The sequence below is a fragment of the Nipponia nippon genome, unplaced genomic scaffold (genome assembly GCF_047370975.1).
Source record: "Nipponia nippon isolate SJK-2023a ecotype South Korea unplaced genomic scaffold, ASM4737097v1 scaffold_7, whole genome shotgun sequence".
Lineage (NCBI taxonomy): Eukaryota > Metazoa > Chordata > Aves > Pelecaniformes > Threskiornithidae > Nipponia > Nipponia nippon.
In genome coordinates, this window is record NW_028262391.1 from 24,327,774 (window position 1) to 24,349,874 (window position 22,101).

The 22,101-nt window shown below is 41.8% G+C and overlaps 1 protein-coding gene across 1 annotated transcript; it reads right to left on the bottom strand.

Moving 5' to 3' along the window:
• Positions 1 to 6,820: 6,820 nt before the first annotated feature.
• LOC104008592 (G protein-coupled receptor 55-like) lies at positions 6,821 to 12,242 on the bottom strand. Its single transcript, XM_009460489.2, has 3 exons — positions 12,194 to 12,242; positions 10,931 to 11,165; positions 6,821 to 7,817 (listed from the first exon to the last, which is right to left on the bottom strand). The coding sequence occupies exon 3, from the start codon at positions 7,808 to 7,810 to the stop codon at positions 6,821 to 6,823; it is 990 nt and encodes a 329-aa protein (XP_009458764.1). The 5' UTR covers positions 7,811 to 7,817; positions 10,931 to 11,165; positions 12,194 to 12,242.
• Positions 12,243 to 22,101: the final 9,859 nt, after the last annotated feature.

Sequence of the window (22,101 nt, forward strand, 5' to 3'; positions counted from 1 at the left end):
CCATATTTTGGCAGTGCTGGGAGAGAAGCCAGAGCAAAGAGTGTGTCTGTGTGTGGCTTGTCTCTGTGTTTCTCTACATGCTTAGCAAGCATGCTAATTTGAAATCTAACCAAGCCAGCTTTCCCATTTGTACTGTTGTGTAAATAATGAAGACAGGCAAGTTTCTTTTCAATTTGCTCAGGGCAAGCACGTTTCTGCCCCTCTTTGTAAAGACAGTTCCCCTTGGGAAAGCTGAAGTCCCCTTTTGGTGTGCAGCAGACAAGGTCTCGTCATCCTCCTGGGTCCATAAAGGGGTTGTCCGAGCTACTGCCATTTGCTGCTCTGGTGCTGGGCAGGTCACTCCAGGCTCTTATGGCAGCTGCCAGAGTCATCTCGGGATGTTTGTACACAGGGCTGGTGGGCTCTCTGTTTTCTCCTGTTAGACTCACCACTTCCTCAGAGGACGCTGCTTCTCCACAGCTCCTCTCCTTGCCTTTGGGTGGAAGGATGGAGAGCATGCCCAAGACTTGTAGGAAGGTATTAGTCTAAAGGGGAAAATGTTCTGAATGTGAGGAGGAAAAAACCAGCAAAACCATTTTTATGAGAGAGGCAGAAGTCTGTACAAAGGTAGCATCAGTTTATCTTTCGTTCATTTGCTTGCATTTTGGACAGGTTAAGTTGTGGCGTTGGAGAATAATCTTTGAGTGAAATACTGCTTAGAGCAGCACATAAAGATGTGAGGTTTAGGACGATATCTCTCTGAAGATCGGTTTCAGTCTTCAAACACGTTTCAACTTCATTTTGTGATCTGGAGGCTGCCTTAGGCAGTGAGGTGGCTGCTCTTCTCACTTTGCAGATTTCTGAACACTTGAAATTACTTGATATGATAAACTGCTAGAGTGATATTTATTAGGCTTTCTTTGTGAGTAAAACTTTGGAAGAAACGGTGGCTGATCATTCTCACATGACAAAACTGTCTGGTTTATGTTTTTTAACTAATGTATTTAATCATAATGATGTTTCACCACCTCCACAGGGTGCATGTCCACCTCTGCTCACCACAGCCCCTTGCTAGAAGGCAGGAGATTATCAGTGCTTCGATCTAGGTTTGGATCCTCCTTGATGTGCCTTCCAGCTCATAAATCATGTAGTATCATAAAAGCAGTTTTATAAAGGCTATAAAAACAAGTTCCATATTAGATCCTCTACTAGCTATTAAAGCAGTTGAATTTACATAATTTTTTTTTGTTAAAAATCATTTAGATATGTTATTTCAAAGGGAATTCTGGGGCAATATTACTTTTCAAACAGTTCAGCATTATTCTGATGGTACTTTTATGGCATTAGAAGTTAGTGGAGTGGTACTGATCAGAAGTTCAGTGCTCAAGCAGGCCTGGGAAACGGAAGATGATATAACCCACCAGGCAAAGGGATGCAAAAAGAGTTTGGGGAACAAACACTCTATGGTTTTAGGTTTTGTTGTTGTTGTTGTTGGGTTTTGGGTTTTTTTCCTTTTGTCCAAACTACGTTTATGCTTTATGGTCTTTCAATTGCTGCATGAGTCTACAGAATACAGCTCGGGGATCACATTCACTATTGAACAAATGCTAATTGTAGGATGTTGCAGTAATCTGCCATTGATAAAAATGCCCTCAAGAGCAGCCAGCCCTCTCCTGGGTTGTGAAGGCCTGTGGGGTTTGGCCCCACTGGAGAAGCTTGACTGGATAAAACCAAAATCATTTTTTGTGAATATTCTCACCTAGGTGTCCTGAAACAGCCTTGTCCAGAAAATTTAAGGTTAAATACAACTGCTTTTTAAGGACTGTGGTTAATTGCATCTGGTTTTGTTCAATTCACAGAAACGAGCAGAACTGAAAATGTAATTTTTAAAGGCATTATTTTGGGTGGTGGTTTTTTTTTTTTTTTTTTCCACTAGGACAATGCTGCTTTGATTTTACAGTACAACTGAGTCCCTGGGGGGAGACCTGGGTATGTGAGGGGTTCACGTTCATGTCCTTACCATTTTTCTCTGCGTTAAGAATAACATCAAGAGAGAAGAAACCTCTTCTGTTGTGCAATCTGAAAACAGAAATTGTGAACTTGTGTATTGACTCCGGAAGGCTTGTGTTGTTTTTTTAAAAATGTCAAATGCTTTTCCATTTTATTCATCAACAAAATTGTTGTGCACCTTCTCAAGCTGCATGAGGTTTTTCATTGCTTTTGTCCTCATATAAATACAACCAACTGAAGATTCTCCAGAGTTAACAGTAAATTTCATAGAGGAGCCTGTATGTAAAATTCTGATTTAGAAAGAACTGTAATCTTATCTGCAGGTCAAAGACAGAATTTAAGTGTGTCATTTAAGTGTAAGTTCATCTTGAAAAGCAGTGAATTGAAAGTGACACCTTCTTGCTCAAAAGATCTGCTCTTTTTGTGCTAAAAGATTTGACTATTGTAACAGCGCTGTAAAACCAACACAGTTGCGCTCTCTTCCTTCTTTCTCTTTCTTTCGGAAATTTCAAGTATGCTTAGACAGGCTGCTCTCATTTACATATATAACAGGCAAAACTTAGACAAATGGAGTTATATATAAAATCACTTTTGGCCAAAAAAGAAGTGGCACTGGTGGCAATAAATGGGAAGAAAGTAGTCCAATATAACTTTCAGATTCTGTGCTCCGAGTTTGCTGCCACGTATGACATGAGCAGACTGTCTGTAGACCAGTCGTATGTAGTGGGTCCCACCACTCCCCATTATTACAGATGACTTCTCTTTCCTTCATTGAGAAAATTACATTTATTTCTTTCTGTAAGTGGAAGTCTCTCCCTGCCTGAGTGTGCTGGGACTCTACCAAGCATGGCATGAGTGAATGCTGTCTCCCTAGCTCTGGCAGATCAAACTTCTTCCTCACCCATGCATACGAGAGTCCCTACACACTTTTCCTCTCTGCCCACTGCGTATGTGGACTTGTTCCTTTGAAGATTAGAAAATGATCTTTTCCAAGTACTTAGTGATAAATGAGTTGAAGACAAAGGTACTGCTTCATTGGTCCTGACTTTAAATATCACACCCTTCTGTCATGGGTCACAGTTGCTGCCTAGTAATTTTTAGGCAGCTAGTGCGTTTCCTCAGTCTTGCGCTGTGTTTGCAATAGAGCTGTTGACAACCAGAGCCATAACATCAGCAGCACTAAGAGGCTTTTTGTCTTGGAGGAGAAAAAAAAAAAAACAACTTGCATTTGCTGAGAGTCGCAGAGCAGTGGAAAGGGACTTCTGGAGACAGTTTCCTTCTCCAACACTAGATCAGATCAGCCATGACTTTGTCTGGCTATGTCTTGTAAACCTCTGTGAGAGGATATCACAAAGCTTCTCTGGGTAACCCCTTCCAGTGCTGCATTGCCTGCCTAGTGAAGAAGTTTTTCCTAATGTTGAATCCAAACCAAGGGCCATTACTCCTTCTTATATTGTTGGGAACTACTGGGCAGAGCTTGGCTCTATCATCTCTGTCACTGCTTTCCAGCATGCTGGATGAAACCAGTCCAGCTCCTCGACCTCTCCTTGCAGACCTGTGCCCAAGATCCTCAACCATCCTGCAAACCATCTGCTTGAACCTCTCTGTTTTCTCCCCATCTCTCTTGAACTGGGAGGCCCAGAGTTGGACATCCTATTCCAGTGAAGCTTCACCAGCTCGATTAGAGGAAGTTAATAACTTTTTTTTTTTCCTTTTTTTTTCTTTTTCTTTGCACTGGCCCCATTTTTAGTAAGTCCTGGTATCAGTTTTGCCATATTTACACAGAGAGGGCACCACTGGCTTGTATCGAGCCTGGTGCCCCCCGTTGCCCTTTTGGGAGGACATCTACATCAGCCCTACTTTCCCAGCCTGTGCTGGCCCACAGGGTTGTCCTGCCCTGGGTGCACTACTCTAAGTTTCTCCTTGCTGCACTTCAAGAGGCTGCTTCTCCCCTGTCCTGGAGTTTATAGGGCCTCTGGAGTGAGGCTCTGCCATCTTAGCCATACCACTGATTTAGTGTTGTGCACAGGCTTGCAGAGGGTGTGCGCTCTATCATCACCCGTTGCATCTGCATGAAAAGCTTTAAATAAAAAGGCCAGTGTTATACTTTGTACCTTAACATGCTGTGTTTTTACAGAGTCACAAATTGCACTGATGGTAATGTAAATTTTCATGTAGTCAGCTAATCATAAAAGCAAGCGCTCAGAGAATTTTGGAGGAAACATTGTAGGGGATTTCACAGGGGATTGTCAAGAATTTACGGAGAGGGTTTCCACAGAAAATTTATTAAATTATCCAGACTTCTGGGTGTGATCATCTTTCCTGGTTTTACTTTTTCTGCTTATTACTGTTTATTCAGTTGTCCTGGGTTGCCATAGTTATAAACCTGAGGTAGTTCCTGGGAAGGAAAATCTCTAAATAAGTCTTGGAGCTGTTTTAAGGAGAAAATGGTAAGAGTTTGTGATGAAATAGGTAGGTAAGAATCACACACTGCTATCAGATTGGGGAATTAAAATGTATTTTCAAATCATGCACTTCCTATATACAGTCTATTTAGTAGAACATGTTCTTTCTCACACGTATATTTCATATGCAAAGTAATGTGAGAGGTGCAAAAAAGGAAGGTTAATTCATATTGAAAAGGCTGCAAGTTTCTGAATGATCAAGGCAGTAGCAAACAATGTTTTGAAAACCTACTGTTTTGGAAAGCTCTTCTTGCCCCTCTGCAGATAATGGTGAAGATGATGATAAAAACCTTTCTTTGCTTCTGAGCTCCTTGCGTGCTTCAGCTGTGGTCATCGTTTTAGTACTAACAAGTTTTAAAACACTCGTACATTAGGCCCTGTCATGGTTTAACCCCAGCCAGCAACTAAGCACCACACAGCCGCTCGCTCACTCCCCCAGCTCCCAGTGGGATGGGGGAGGGAATCAGAAGAGTAGAAGTGAGAAAACTCATGGGCTGAGATAAGTACAGTTTAATAATTGAAATAAAATGAAGTAAAATAGTAGCAGTAATAATAATAATATACAAAGCAAGTGATGCACGATGCAATTGCTCACCACCTGCCAACTGATGCCCAGCCTGTCCACAGGCAGCGATTGCTGCCCCCCAGCCAACTCCCCCAGTTTACATACTGAGCATGACGCCATACGGTATGGCCTAGCCCTTTGGCCGGTCTGGGTCAGCTGTCCTGGCTGTGCCCCCTCCCAGCTTCTGGTGCACCGGGCAGAGCATGGGAAGCTGAAAAGTCCTTGACTTAGTCTAAACACTACTTAGCAACAGCTAAAACATCGTTGTGTTATCAACATTATTCTCATACTAAATCCAAAACACAGCACTGTACCAGCTACCAGAAAGAAAATTTACTCTATCCCAGCTGAAACCAGGACAGGCCCAGTATTAGATATGTGCAGCTGCCCACTTGCACAATCAATCATTTCTATGGAAATCAACTGACAGCAAATTCTATTTTCAAAACTGGCCCCCTTTCTTTTTAATTTGCTCCAGACAGAAGGTAATTTCTTTTCACATTTTGAATAAAGGGAACATCTGCCTCAGAATGAAGACTTTATTGCAAGCAATCTTAGACCATTTTTACAGCTGTTTTTAAAAAGCACAGAAATGGATTTCTCAATGTGAAAGTGTTTCTGGCTAAGAGCATGAACCATGCCAACATAATGGTACAAGAAATGGTAGGCTTAAATTGCAATAAGCAAACCTTTAGTTTAGACTCGTAGCCAAACTTGCAAATGGCATAAGGGTGGTGACATACCAGAAGTGCTGACCGAGAAGGGTTGAGGCACGTCCAGAGACATTTTGTGAATAGTACAGTACAGGCTAGAAGGACTTCTCTAAGGAACGCGGTGGATAGAGCTGGTCCAGTCTTCCAGCTGGGAGTGAGGAGTACATCAGACAGGCGCTCCCTATTTTTCTTTGATGCAGGGCTTACTTCCCTAATTCCCCTCCTCCAAGAAAGAATGAGAAGGCAGGCAGAAGAATTTCATACATGTGTCATGTTATATCTTTGATAGAAATACAGTGATGTAGAAATACAGTTCATCACATACAGTCTTTCACTAAATGCTGTATTTGAAGGGGTTCTTTTGGTTTTCATGTGCAAAAACAGTTTTAAAATTGCAGGAGAAAACTGTGCTGATTGCTCAGCAAAGAAAATCAGAAATGTTTGCTGCTCAAGGAATTGCTGGTACCCAAGATACTCCATTGGGGTTATATACCAGGCAGCCTGTCCTCCACGGAAGAGCAGGGGCTGCTGTCCTGTGTAGCAGCCCTGGCCAGTGTATAATGCTTACAGGAGGAGGATTCACTATTGTCCCAGGCTGGCCAAGCTGTTCAAAGCAAATCAGCTCCAACAATGACCTTCTGTAAGATTTACAGAAGGAAAGAGCAGAGTCAGACTTTGGGCCGGATACTGCCTTTAACTCTCAGATACCTTCTAAGTTAGAAAGAAGGTTTTGAATAGTTATTTCTGTGTTTGGCCCTTAGCAACAACTTTCTGATCACATTGGCAAAAGGAAAAATGGTGCAGCAATGACAAAGGCTGATTTTCAGTGGCATTCCAGTGATCTGGGTAGTTTTCCTCTGGCAAGCCTTTTACATTTAGCAGATACCATCAAGGCTAATGCTTCTTTTGGTGTCACTCTGTCATTTTGCTAATGCTGGTTCTTTTTTCCAACATTTTTCCTCTTTCATGTTTAAAGGAAAGAAAGATATGGAACAGGTTCACATTCACGGGAAAAACATTGTCCTCCTCCCTCCTGCACCCTCCCTGCCATGGCCAAGGTGACCCTACTGCTGTCAGGGATAATGCTGTCAGTGTCCTATGAGGCAAGTGGGAGCTGAGGAAGAGGCGTTCTTCCACTGCAGGCAGTCCCATCGTGTGGCACAAGGCTTAAGGACAGGACATAGTTCAATAACCTTTTTCAGGTGTGTTTTCTCACGAAATTCTTTTGCAGCAAAGTAATAAAAGATGGCATCCAGGCAGCAGTTCAGGTTGGCTAATACCATTGACACCTGAATGAAGAGGCTGATGGTTTGTTTCAGGCTGCAGTCCACTATCACGTGCTGTCTTACCAGGCACTGCAGGCAGATCGCAAGGTGGACAGGTGTGAAGCACACCAAAAACACCACAAGGTTGATGATAATGACTCGTAAGGAGCCACTGTCTTCTACCTTCACTTTATCTTGACTTTTGTGATTCAGAAGAATCCAGATGTTTTGGGCAGAGCAGAAAACCATCACTGTGAGTGGGATCAGAAATCCAAAGATTTCCAGAGAAACAATGAAGGGGATACTCCACGCCTGTTTTGACATGTTGTAAAAGCATTGAAGTTTCTCTTTCTTCTGAAACACATACATTGGGCTGCTGCAAAGCCAAGCTATTGCCCAGATGAAGCAGCAAATCAAGATAGCCCATTTAGGGGATTGGTTAGCTCGACCTTCAAATGGGTGCCTTATGCAGATATATCTGTCGACAGTAATGCAGACAATGATGAAGATACTGCTGTACGTGTTGACGAAATAGAGAGACTGTATGAATGAGCACAGGAGTCCAGGCGCTTGTCTGATAGAGTAGTACATCTTGAGTGGGAGCGAGAGAAGCAGCAAGACATCTGCAAGCGCGAGATTGATCATGTAAACTGAGGTTTTGGTCTGTTTCTTCCAAAAGCAGCAGAACACAGAGAGGGCCAGGGCATTGAGAACCAGCCCAAGAATGAAGGTGGGGATGGAGATCCCCAGCCGCAGGGTCTCTGCTAATCTGTCGATGTCTGTAAAATTGCATTCCTCGCTGCTGTTGGTCATTTCTCCCCTAAAACGACAGAGAGAAGAGGTTAGAAATGTGTAAGGTTCTCAGTTAACGCCTTGATATATCAAAACAAGATACTTTCAAACACAACTCTGAACTTTTTTGGTTTTGAACTATACACTTGATCAGTCTTTGGCTATTATTTGAAAGTGAATCCTCATTTCAAGCACGGGGCTTTCTATTTCCAATTTGAGTGGCTTGATCTGTTATAAAGGAGCCTGATTCTCAATGGCAGGTAGTCAGCATCCACTGACTACCATGCCCTTTAAGATAATCCCATTCAGATGTTGAAGACACTGACCCATTCAAACATATGTTTTCAAAAACTCTGAAGTGTACTGGCTATCTCTAGTAACTTGTACATCTGTTGAAACTTCCATAACACACACGTTTGGTTCCTTCGCTACACAGAAATTCATGAAATTACTGTTCCAAATTAAGGCAGGTCAAACTGATACCTGAGATTTTCCTCCTATATCCATGATTCCCTATGCATGAGCAGCTTTTGCTGATGTGCTTTTACTACATCTGTATTTATATGGATATTTTAATTTCATATAGTGCTTGTATCTGATGCAGTTTTTTAGAAGGTCAGCTTAAGAAGACTGATCTTTTATCTAGGTGGAAATTGAGTAAGCACATTTTCTAGCTTGTGTTTAACTTTCAGCATTGGTTAAATTTTGGGTTTGCAAGTACTTTAAATTTTAACTGATTATCTTAGATAAACTGATAAAGATTAGCAAATAGAAGGCAAGACATCTTAATAATACAGTTCTTTAAAAAAGTATAATTTCCGTGGAGTAAGTGTTGTCACCGTTCTTAAAAATACACATATGCTTTAACAAATTATGCCTTAAAAGTGCTTTTTGATAATCTCTTTAAATCAAAATCACAAAAAATCCTAATGAAAGAGAAGAAATTGGTAATTAAAGTTTCCAGTCCAGCTCAGCCAACCAAGTAGCTCGAAAGAAATTTTGGAAGTGAAGAGTTTTTAAGAACTTGATCAAGAGGGGAATCTGCTTTGGAGGACAAAAAGTTACAGGTAGCTCATAAGCACTACCAAATGGAGCTGGATTTTGCTAAAGAAACCAAAAAACAATTAGTGAAATATTTTTTGTTTACATGGCTAAAATAAAATATTAAAAAAAGAGAGAGAAAGAGAGAAATGGGGAACACACAGATCTGCTAAATATTAACTGAGGACATGGCCTTGGGTTTTGCCAAATCTTATACTTCTGCTTTTCATAGGGATGTTGATATTGTGCTGGAGGTCAGAGGTGGGATGACTTACAGGAATCAGTGAGTGATAATGGGAATAACTGTATCTGAACACAGAATGCACTCAGAGCTTAACATGCTTGTATTAGGGAAAACAGTTTATTTCCAGCTTGGACTACAGGAAGAAGAGGCACATAAAGCTGAAGGTCTAACCCAGTAATTGTTATGAAGTATGTATGTTATTAGTGTATCTGGAAAAGGATCGATCTCGTCTATCTGTTGAAGAAGAGAGTGTCAAAGGTGATTAAAGCAATTCTATAACTGTTGAGTCAAAGCTTCGTACAGATTTTTAAAGAAAACTACTAAATAAGGCTTTGACTGATCTTGCCAGACCATTATCTTCTTTGATGAAGTGTCTGCTTTTACAGATAAGGGAAAGGCTGAAGATCGAAGGCACTTGCTTTCAGTAAAGTGTACTAGAAATAACTAAATAGCACTAGAAGAAACAGGGTTAGAACAAAGGCTAATCAAGGCTACTTAAGTAGGTGAGGGAATGGTTGCAAGAAAGCTGATAAGGACTACAAACAAGCTGGATGCAGGTTACTAGGGGGATGCACAAATTCACGGAGACTACTTCTTGGCGGTGTTTCCCCCAGTGACCGCACTGTAGGAGCGAGTGTGACCTGTGGGGAGGTGCTGTTGGTCTGGGGCCGTATCTGACTGCCACTTCTAGAGAACTGGACTGAGCTGCATGAGTGGGACAGCAGCTTTGTGAACTTAGGAAGTAACAAAAGGAAATCTGATTGTTATCAGAGGATTTATCTGTCAGAAATAAGAATGAAAAGAAAACCTTGGTTTGTTAGTCAATCTGAGATTGAGTCAATCCCTCTGAGCCAGCAATATGCAGCAGCTGCTTAGAAAATCATGTGATTGTGGTACGTGAGAGGTGAGATAATTCCACTGAAGGTGGAGATGCATTGGTGCCATGTGTACAAGGGATTATTGTAGGCAGACGCTGCTGTCACCTGAGGGCAGGACAGGTAAAAGGAAATAGGACTGTTGTGCTGTTGTGCAAGCGTGTGTGTCCTGTGACCAACAGCATTCATTTAGTTGGGGAAAAAATCAGATGACATTAAACATTTTGGGGGAGTGACAACACCTGTTAATCCAGCACTTTGTGCGCTATATAAATGTATAAGAAAATTGCTTGTGATGTCTCTTAAAAGTATGCGTTTTGATTCTACCTTTACTGAATTTCTATTTCACTGAATGTTTTGGGGTTTTTTTAGAAATAATTAGTACAAAATTATGTATAGCATTACTTCTGAAAAAGGTTAATTTCAAAAAAAATGTTACCTAGCCTTTAAACTGGTAATTTCAAGTACTCACATGGAGTGCCTGATTCTCAAAAACTTGATATTTTTTATCATTTCGCCTCCCCTCAAATTTAAATTTTACATCTTGAGTAACCCAAGGGAATTGTTTGCAAATGTGAACAGTTCACATTGAGTAATATGTATGCCCAAAATTATTTGAAGATTCATTTTCATTGACAAACAACCTTGCAGTCATTTCATAAGCATCATCTTTACTACATTGTCCAAATTATTAATAAAAATACTGATGATATTGAATCTAAAAGATACTGAACTGTACCAAATACATCTTTCCTGTATGACAGAGGCTGATTAGTATCTCAGTGGGTCCTCACTAATCATAGAGAAGTTTCATACAGATCATGTTTCCTTTGTTTGCTTATGAGAATTTCTTTAGAGATAGTGTTTGAAGCCTGTTTTCCCCTCCTGCGCCCTGTCCCCCAGTGCTGCCAGTGTGTCACAGAAGAAAGTCAAATTACTTCCATTTCATTCTCAGATGAATCTGTGCAGATTGCTACTTACCGCCGCGTTGTCTTCTGGGTGCTCGCAAACAGATTCTTCGGTGGGTGATTCCAATATTTTTCCAAATACTGAAGCCAGGTTTAGTGGTCTACCGTTTCCTAACTCCTCCTTTTCCACCTTCTTAAGAGACAGGCACCACGTTTGCTCTTTTCCAGTCTCCTGAAGAAAATTCCTCCGTCCTCCACGAGTTTCCTGAAGGAATTGCCTGCAGCTCTAGGCTTGTTTCAGACAACTTCTAGAAGCCAAAAGATAACATAAGAACCTGTAATTAACACTACTTGAGGGAGTGTGTCTTAGCTGGTCCAGAACCTGTGTCATCACTGCTCCATTTGTTCTCCATCTCTCCTACTAAGTAAGGATTTCCCGCTTCCTATGGACTAGTTAAATGTTAGTTAGGTTTACCGATAGCAGGAGCTTGCAGTTAAGCTAGCAGCAAATGTTTACTGACCTAGGAAATGGAACAGCAAGGTTTTACAATATTAGCCCTGCTAGGTTTTTTTGCAGTACAGCGGGATGCATGAATGGTTTGCTTTTTGTAGCTCAGATCTGAGTTCCTCTGGCTCTAGTTGGGATTCACACAAGTCTGTATGTTAGCATAGATTGGGGGTGACAGATTAAGGATATTCTTATCCATGAAGTCTTCATTAGCAGGAACATCCTCATCATAAAATCTATAACTTACTGTAAGTGTCGTTGTAGCTTTAATAGTAAGGAAATGATAATCGGATGACAGAACATAGCAAACCGATCATTCTTAATCTAGCTACACTAGAAAAGAGGAATGAGGAAAATCCAGGTCACTGCTTCAGCAAGGGCTTTTACAGCATTTACCATAATTACCCTCCTAATCAATACAAACCAAGTAATGTTACTGCTATGAAGCAGACTTTGTTTATATCGATGTTCTAGAGCATTAGTCATGTTAGGTATAAATGATTCTCTTGTGGATGCACCAGGGAAGAGTAAAATGGCTTAGTGCAATGAAGAGCAGTAAGTCCCACATCTGCCATGTATTTAATCTGTAGTTGGATAATTTCCTATCATTTTATTCCAAGTGTTTTGATTGCAACAGAATATATTTATGCTCATCACTAAACCAGAAATCTTTCTGCTCTAAGCTAAGCAACACTACATGTTTGATCTTACTGTTTGATCTTTATAAGAAATAATCATCCAGGTAGCTTAAAAATAGCACTCTACAATCAATGCTGCTATTAAATTATTGAAAAAATAAATTATTAGTTAAAATATGAATTACTTTACCTGAACCCCAGCAAGCAGATCAGCAGCATTGCTTCAGTCCAGGTTCTTCTATAGAGCATGACAGCATTTGCTTACAGACCATACGCTACCAGTACTCTTACTAAAGGGCATAACCACATCCTTCTTTTCTTCTCTCTTTTTTTTTTTTGTTTGTTTTTGTTTCCTATTCCTAAACACACTCTGTGTTTCTTTATATAGACAAGTGAAGGTGAAAGAGTGTAAAGACTTGAACCCTCAGCTGTTTATAGTCAGTAGTCAATGTAGGGTGGGGAGCAGTTTGTCTCTGAAGCCAGGGTTGGTTTTGGACTGGACTTTACCTGGTGTGAAGCAGCCGAGAGCTTTTATGGGCTTGTGGTGGCTACCTCCAAATTTCCAATTATTCCTTGAGCTGGAGGGGAGATGCGGAAGTGGAAAGTTGTAGGAGAGGCTGTCATAGAAATAGGGCTTCTTCCTTCAGTTTCTGCTCAATTTGCATACTGGTGATAAGTAGTTTAGCACTCAGATGCTTCTGAAAGATACCGCTACTTACATGCATGCAGCTGTTAAGCTATTTAAAGGGCATGTGCCAGTTTTAGCCAGTTCAGGTGTTTGATTCATGACTGCAAGTCAGCAAAAAAATGCTTATTGGCAAGAGGAATGAGGTATACGGAGCACTAAACAAGTGCCTTATATGTGAGTCATATAGTAGCCAAGACACACTTTTCTTGAAATGAGCTTTCAAGGCTTTTCCATCAGTAGGACTTTCATGGTGGAATCTGGAGCTCTTCCTCTGCTCTGGGAAGTGTCATGCAATGTACACCTTTTGGAGAAGTAATTGTGCTTCCAAAGAGTGAACAGCAGGAACATGGGAGCATTCATCCACTGCTGTCTTCATGAGATAGTGGACAAGGGTGAAACACAGCAAAGGACCCAAAACTGCTGGTCTCCTCAGGCCCTGGCCAGCTGTGGCTTGGTTAGGACTGACATCAAACGGATGTTCGTGGTTACATGAAGTGACATAATTTACTCAAAAAAAACTTAATTGCCGTTTGATGACAATGTGCGAATCTCATACATAATAATTTTCTCTCCAAGCAACAAAACTGGCAGAAGAATAAAATGCTAAGTAGGTGCTCATATGTGTATGTCATATGGACACTTCATACGGATGAGTGCAAATAGGCTCTCTCTGGAACCCCTCTGGCTGAAGTGTGAAACTTGCTTGCTGGTGCTGAACGCCACTCGTCTGAGTGGTTGAGTCTTGTGGCCTGCTTTTTTACCTTACACACTGCAACCCTTTGCTGCAGCAGTAAATACAGGAAAAAAAAAAAAGCTCTAAGTGACTTTTTTTCAAATTGCTGCCTGGGTTTGGCAGTAATTTGGTCTTTCTGGGGAAATTCTGCACTTCCTGCAGAAAAAGTAGCACCAGCATTTGTACCACAGGACTTGGAGAAGAAAAAACATGCAAGTTCTTAATGCATTTTTTTCTAGCTGTTTTATCTAAAAATGAGATTTGAAGCAAAAAAAAAAAAAAAAAAGCAGAACCCAAACAAAGTTTGGGTAAACCTTCTAAGGAAATCACATGGCCGAGGAAATGAAGCCAACATGATTTCTGTCATTTGGGAAACATGTTATGGAACTGGGAGGTTTCAAGGGCTTTTCAACTTCTGTCTTCTCAGAGCTGTGGGCTAGCTACAAGTGTCAGCAATGGACTGTAATGAATCTGGAGTCATGAAAAGAAATCTAAGAGTGCAACTAAATATTAGCAGAAAACAAATACCTTACAATTATGTGCGACCTTTGAATGAATTATTCTGTCATGTTGCAGCTGAAATGGGGTTGCTTCTTTAATCCTCTCACCACAGGCATATTTCAGACTTAGGTTAAAAATTAATTTTAATACTTTGTGCTGCCTTCACTCCCAGCACTAGATTCATTCCTTGCGGCTCTGTGAACTACCCACTTAGTATCACTTGGTGCCACAGAGCTAAACAAAAAATCAGCATTTCTGCACACATCAACCACATGTTTGCTAAGTTGGCAATTTGCTTGTGATACGTGTGGGTTCATCGTTCGTAGGTAAGGATGTAATTTGTTGGTGTGCATATAAGTTTTTCTTTTGCAGGTTGGCCTTTTTGGTTTAAATTAGGACAGCTTTTATCTAGAGCACATTTAATGAGGGCAAGTTATGAATGACTCACTCCCACACCTGCAGGTAGATTACTGGCTGAGAAATTAGAGCTTGTTTGCCCCCCTCTCTTTGGTGACTGCTTTTGCAATTTCTCCCACGAGGTGCTATACGTGAATATGCTTAGCAGGAATTATTTCAGTGAGTCCTTCGTGCTCCTATTGCCTTTATCACCCAGCACTCCTGCATGCTAAATGCTCAATTCTAGGGACCCAGGTAGCTGCATGGCTCTGAGGTTTTCAACGGGAAGGAGGAGGGCTTTGTTTATTTCAAGTTTTGTTATTTTTTTAATTAACCACAGAAATGTGCTGGACGTATATTGCTTGCCCTGTGTAGAGACAGCAATCTTAACAACCTTATCTTTTTCCGAATACTGTGTGTCAGCTAGCAAATGAATAGTGGCTGGAAGAACCTAAAGCATACTCTGAGTAACTAAAAGGAAATGTATGAGCAGAAGATTTATAATGCTTATGGCAAAGATGAGTGGGTTGTTTGTTTGGTTGGTTTTTTGTAGAGGTTGGTGAGCTTTCTCCTTTTATCCTCTAGGTGCAGTAAGTGGTGCTGTTGCTAAGTCAAGCAACAGCAGGCAGCACTTGTCATTTTCAAGGAACCAAAATCTGTTTCAGAGGAAACATGTTCATACAGTGCAAAACCACATTCATTTGCATTACAGAATCATGAATTCTGCTGTTCTTCTTTTTTAGTGGAAAATATATCAAAGCAGATTTGCAGTTCAGCTTTCACAAATGTCTAAAATATGTGTTTGCTTGTACTTAATGGCCAGAATGGAATAAGTTGGGTCTCAGATCTAGAATTAGGATGCTCAAGTGCAAATGAATCAAATTTCAAAGGTGGAGTCCAGTGTGTTTCTGTGCCACTCTGAAGGCGCGTGTGACTTCTTGTTCTCCTAGACAGCTATAAAATATTATCTCAGATAACATGACTTAATCACCCAGAGCAGAGTCAGGAAAAGACATTGCCCAGCAGAGAGCTAGGAGGTGCGTGAAAAACTGTCTTTGTTCTTGTGAAAAGTGCTGGATGCAGTGGGGAAATAGAAGGCTTATCAACCTAGACCTGAGTCTAAGTTGTCTTGTATGTTGTGCTGTAGCTGGTTTCTGATATTTTTGTGTGTGTTTAAAGGTTTCAAGCACTGGGTGGCCAAAGTGAGTTAAGCTAATAAGCTGTCTTGTTCTGAGCAGGCTACCACAGCTTGCTACCACAAAAGGGATTGGCTTCATTCTTTTAAGAGGGGAGATGCTGGGGACTTCATCTAACTCCAGCTGAGCAGCAGCACACCCCTGGAAAGGAGAACCACACACAGAGCTCGTGATGCTATCACCTATCCGAAGATGTCCCTTGATGCTCTTTCTGTCTGAAGAGCAGGTAAATTAAACAACAAACTCAATTTTCATTGGTGACTTACAAATTGTAGTTTGTACTTGGGTTGGAATATAAACAGTGTTTTCTTTATCTGGGGGCCTTTTGCTTCACACTAGTGCTCTTTGGGTTGCTCAGTACTCTTTTCCTCACCTTCATAAGTAATCAAAGCTTGGCTTACAGTGAGCTATCGTAATTGCACAGTTGGGAACTTTGGATGGCTAGGGGGTTGTGTTTTCTCATGTAGCCATGTTTTTGCAGCAAGTGAAGGAGACTGCAAAACTGGAAATCAGGAAACTTGACAACTGCTGTATTTTATGGGGAACAGCCACATTCCGCCTTTGCAAGATGAGGCAGAGATCTTTAAAGGCAGCCCAGGACAGAGCAAAAAGTGCAGTTGTTCTTGGAGCTGGCCAGCTATGAGTGCAGGCTTGTTTCTGACTACATTTGAGAAACGTTACAAAGATTTCTTAGGGTTGCATGTTGAGGGAAAGAAACTGGCCAGTCTGGTGAGCAGCCAGTCTCACGCTAGTACAGTTGAGTGAGCAGAACCGTGGGAGTAATATTTTAAGGTACAGAATATCTTCAGCTGTATCTGATTCAGAAATTCACCAACAGGACACTAAGCATGTCATAACTTCAGAGACCCACAGTCTACAGCTGAGATGAAATTGTCTAATTCACCATAGTTCAATTTGGTCTTCCTTGAGCCAAAAAGGCCGGTTAGACACAGCCAGTGTCAGCCAGGTGCCAGTGAGGACATGTGTGTCATGGCCAGTCCATCCCTCCTCTGAGGCAGGGACAGAGCAGCTTGCATCTGGCCTAAAGCAATTCTCGTTGTGGGCCTACTGATAGGCTATAACTTTTCTTGGGTATTTGTAGGAAGGAGCAGCCAGTCAAGCTGCAAGCTCAGCTTTAGTGAAACTGTGTAAGAATAGACACAGAGCTTCCTGCACGGATCTGCTTTGCAGTCCACTCCATGAGATTCACCAGCACACCCCACCTGTGCCAGCTGGCCAGTCAAGAGGGTTTGTGGTTGCTTGGCATAGCTGGGCTGGCACTGGTGAAGCACAGCCCACAGCGGTTGCCGTCCACCAAGATGCATGCAGTTCTTACAGGTGTTTCCGTGGGACATATACAGACTGTATCTTTTGAGGAGCCCCCTGGAAAGGGAAAAATGCAAGGCTGCTGTGTTGATCTCTTAAAACACAGAAAGCTTTTGTTTAATGAAGATACTGTGCTCACTGGGCAGTGGCACTATCAAAGGAAATGGTAAGTGTACACAAAACTACGGTTTCAAAGGAAACCACCAGGTAATTTCACAGTCGTGCAGTAAAAGGAACTAATGGTTAGTAGCAGCATGGATACAAACCCTGGACCTGAGCAGCAACACTACGTGGCTCCTTCACAGGCCTCCTGAGCACTCAGGCTCCTGTGGGTTATAAAATCATATTGCAGTGAAATAGGATATTTCTCTGCTCTGTCTCACCACTCCAGTTGGCAGTGTGTGGTTATTACACACTATTCTTTTTCCTGACACGGGTAGTGATCAGATCAGAGAGTCATGTTATGCTCACCCATCTACACCATATAACATAATACTGTGATAAATGGTGTATCTAAATTTTTTTTTTCTTAGAAAAACATTTTTTTCTCAGCCTTTGCATTGCGTTTGGTAATGAAACACATAATGAAGATTATTTCCTTTGCATATGCTGAATATTACCTGAGCACTGTTGACTGGACCACCACCATCTTCTATCCAAACTGATGGAAGTCAACAACCATCACTACAGTCTGGTGCAGAGGGCTGCCAGTACAGGAAAGCAGTGGCAGCAGCTGCACTGCACGTTTGTGCCTTGCACAGTCATTCCTATACCTTCATGCAGACAGCCCTGCACGAAGGGGTAGGAGCTGCCTCATCTGCAGGGTTTATGCACTCTCAATGCTATGACTTTCTGAAAGACCCATTTCTGTTGAATGGCTTGGACTGAAAAAGAGTTGACTTATGTGAAAACTGCCTTTTTTACATTTCCTTTAAGCTTTGCTTATCCATCTTTCCCCAGAGTAGGGACTGGCATTTCTGGACAGGAAGCCCTACACACTCAAGCCTATAACTGCAATAGATTAAAGTCAAATGAAAATCACAGGTTGGCCTAAAAGTAACATTTTCCGGATCTGAGATGTGCCCTGTTTAATTAACGCATGTTGTCTTTGCACTCTGGGTCTTTCCCATTTTAACTGATGTAACCAAGTTGCCACTACCTTTTTATTGTTTTACAGACCAGTGTGTATTCAGCTGTGCATTAATAAGGCTGATCCAGGATGTCTTAAAGGATTGCAGAGAAGTGGGACCAGCTCTAGCCCATTGCAGTGTGGCCAAAATGAATATTGCTGTCCCAGAGACAAGGCTATTTGAGATGTGAGTTGGCGATTGTTTCTCATACTGGTATTGTCTCACCTGGACAATGGCAGTTGGCATGTCCATGGCTCACGCGTTTGCTTAGCTTGATGTTTTTCTTGAAGTTTATGCAGACTATAGCATTAATTGCTCCATCACAGCCAAGTCTACTGGCAGGGTGCACTTGTCAGTGCAGACTCTCCAGTTTGTGTCCCCTCATCTTGGCACTTAGATGTGAGGGTATGAGAACTGCTGTCAACCCCGCTGCTTCCATAAGGTGTCCTGACAGATTCCAGGGTACCAAAGTCCCAACTTGAATCACTGACTAACTTAACGTGGAAATGCAGTGAGATGCATGCTGAGAAACAGAAAGTGCCGAGGAAGAGCTAGTCAGACAGACAGAAAAAAGAGGAAAAAAAGAAAGTTCAAGAAAATGCTTACAGGGATCCCTACAATTACTTCAAACACATAATTCTGAGTGGTTGCCGGTTCTGGTAGAGGAAACACTACCCGACAGTGCCATCTTGGGGTAGTTTATGTCTGTAAGTTGGACAAGAGGCATCAAGGTAGAACTTGACTTTTCCTTTGTGTGGTGTGTTTACTCCCCATATCTGTATATATAAATATATATATGTATGTGTATATATTTGTGTGTGTATCAATGTCATAATGACTTATTAACAGTCATTACGTTGTACATGTGGCTTGCATGCATGCTTACTTTATGAGCTTTATTTTGTTCTCACCTCTCCTAATCTGTCCTGGACAACTGCTTTTTATTTTAATAACATACCCAACCTTTGAGAGAGAGAGCTCTATTTTATGCTGCTGAAAAAATGTCTCTCTGCGAAAGCTTGGCTCTGTCTGTCCTCCCTTGGAAAGGGCAACTGAGCAAATGTCCTTATTTATTCCAGTGCAGAAGGGGTCTCTGCCTTGAAGAGAATTGGCTATCCTTGAATCTGGTGTCTAAAGAGGAGAGTAATGATGGAGGTAAGTTCAATCATCTGTAGCTTGTTTCTTCTTTGTATGTAGGTTATCTGCCCTTGCTATCAGCATGTGGTTAGTATTTAAAATATAACTGGTGGGTCTTGGTCTCAGGGTCTTGGAAGTTGCAGAAGAGGGAACAAGGTGGGGATGCTGCGATGTGCTGCCAGCCCAGCAGGCTCCCAAGGGGGAAAGGCTTGTTTCGCTGAGAGTGGGAATTCATCCTCCTTTGTGTGCAGAGAGGTTGTAGTGTTTGAGCCTAACAGTGGCTAGATACTTATTTTCTTTAGTTAATTTGAGAGGTTTTAATCTGTTTGAGGTTTTCCACTTTCCTGCAAATTGGTTTCTTGATCCCTTTCATGTTATGAGGCTTTTCTGTACAAGCAATTTATAGGAATGCACCTGTGCTAAAGTGAAGGGACCTTTTCAGCATTTCAGATAAATCTCCAGCACTTGGTTTGAATCAGAAAGCTTGAAGGTTATCATTGTAAGTGGCATGATTATACTCAAATGAAGTGCAGTTTTATTTCCAAAGCCATTCATTCACTCTAACTTGTGTGTAGACACTTTGCTATGGCAGGCAGCCAGAACAAAGACAACCATATCGACTCAGCTAGACTGAAAATAACAATGGCGGAAACTATCATACAATCAGATGCAGACTTTTTTTTTTTAAAACAAAGAGAAAAACTAAGATTTAAAAAAAAAATCTTAAGAGACAGAAGTTTGGGCAAGTCACCTTACCAGGTTACTGAAATATCAACCTGAGATGACAACTTTTGAATTTCTGTGAACACAGCCTCTGAAAGACCCAGGAATTATCTGAAGCCCAGGGTGGTCTAGCCTGCCTCCAGAGATGGAGGGGTGTGCGCATGTGCGTCTGTCTGTCTCTGTGGCGGCCGGGATGCTCTGCACTTTAAAAATGCACCTTTATCACTTTGCATCCAGCTAGAGGTGTGTTGGCCTGTGCTAGGTGTGGAGGCCAGACACCAGCGTGGCTGTTCTCAGGGATGACTCTTGCCATATATTCTGTATGGTTTTGTTGTGCTGCAGCGTGCTGGGCATGCGGGCCTTCGAAGAGTCAGATGAAGGCCCTGAATGTATGGTGACTAGCTAGCTTTCTCCAAGGACTGCCTCCATTTTTTTATGCTACAAACCAGGATTGTCACTGCCTCATCTGTTTGGAGTAGGATGAAGGGCGTGTGAGCTGACTGCAAGTGCCAGCTAAAAAAACTAAAAAAAACTACTAAAAAAACTATTGTGCTGTTATAATGGGGTGCTCTGAATAAACCCCACTTCTTCCTGCATTGAGTGGGAAAGCTGATTGCTAAGACCAATGTAGTTGTACAGGTATTGTACTGAGGTGGCCAAGAAACTTGTGAAGATAGGTTACCACGTAGGAATTTAATTGTATCATTGCCTTGAAGTCTTATGCTTTTGGACTCTTCACTGATCCCGGGTATTACCTTATATGCATGCAGCAGGCGTGACCTATTTTGGTCTTTGCAAAAAGGGACTTTAGATGTGATGCTGGGCTTAAATTTTCTAGGCCAGAGGAAGAAATTCCTTTGCAAATCATTTCACTGAGCCTAAATCTCCAATTGGGATTCCAGATATACAATGGCAACTGGTCAGATGTGCAGCTGTTTCTCCAATTCCACCTTAAATCTGCAGTATTCCTAAAACAGCAAGCCTTTACACCCCAGCTCACAGCTTGAGGGTCATCTCCTGGCTTCAAAGAGCAAAGCTTCCCTGGAGATGCCTTCAGCTAGTGAGCCAGGAGCTTGCAGCCCACTAGAGTCTGGTCACAACTCAGGCCTTTGCCACTCTGCCAGAATGGGTGCTGGGGGTCTTCTCAGGGTCAGACCCTCTGCTCCCACGGGACGAAGCTGCAGCCTGCAGTGCTGCCAGAGAAGGCCAGCGTGGTGGAGTCCCACAGAACTCTGCTCAGGGCCATGGTGGGAGACAATTCAGAGCCTCCTCTGGTGCTGAACAGCAGAGGGCAGTTTTGACCTGGGGGATGTGTTAATCAGTCACTAGTTAAATATAAAGGCACAATTTGGTCATCTCCTTAGCCCTGACAGAGTTATCGTGTCAGGTGTGGGGTGAAATAGGAGCCACCCAAGGAGCCCTAGGGTGCCTGGCTGTGACATTACTCTGCCTCTCTGCAATGCATGTTGTTCCCCATTGGTCAAGGACAAAGTCTTAAACTGAGGTTAATTTAAAACCAAACCTTGTTGCCTTTCAGCTTTGATATTCTGAAGCATGGTGGCGGTATTGCTTGTGTTTGCATAGCTTGCAGTTTGTAGAGGTGCGGCATCTATCGTGTGTCTCTGATCTCACACAGTGGTGAGTAGAAACGCCTAGCTTTTGCAGCCAGTGGGAAGGGGCTTTACCTTCATGCTGGCTTTCATAGATCTCTGACAACTTACAGTCAAAAAATTGATGCATAAAACTAAGTTATTGCACGACAAAGCAGTAGTATTTCTAGATTTTTGTGTAGGCTGTCTAATAATAGGGACTAGAAAAATTCATAATGGTACAAAGAAAATGGCTGTAGTTTGACTGTAGGAACACACTCTTTTAGGATGATATTTCCCTATATTATTATAGGTGTTATGAAAATTACTTTTTCTGTTTGCGGCCTCCTAACCTGAGACTTAATTCTATTTACAACATGATTAGTTGTTGCAGGAATAAGAGAATCTACAAGACAGTGGAAGTAAAATTTAGTATTTCAAATGGTGTTGACAAGTTGGATAAATGGTTTGGAAGAGAAAGAATTCAATGGGGCATAAAGACATATGTAAAGTTTTGCACATACATAGGAATAGTTGTGAGCACAAATGTGAGATATGGGTGAGCTTGATATGCTGCAGATCTGAAAAGGGGGATCTGGGGCTTAGAGTAGATTGCAAATGCAGTATGACTGGAAATTAAATGGAAGATTATGCTGTTGTAGAAAAAAGTCAACATGAT

Bases quoted from the DNA above. Each gene is read 5' to 3' on its own strand.
- LOC104008592 (XM_009460489.2), bottom strand. From the start codon at position 7,810: ATGACCAACAGCAGCGAGGAATGCAATTTTACAGACATCGACAGATTA.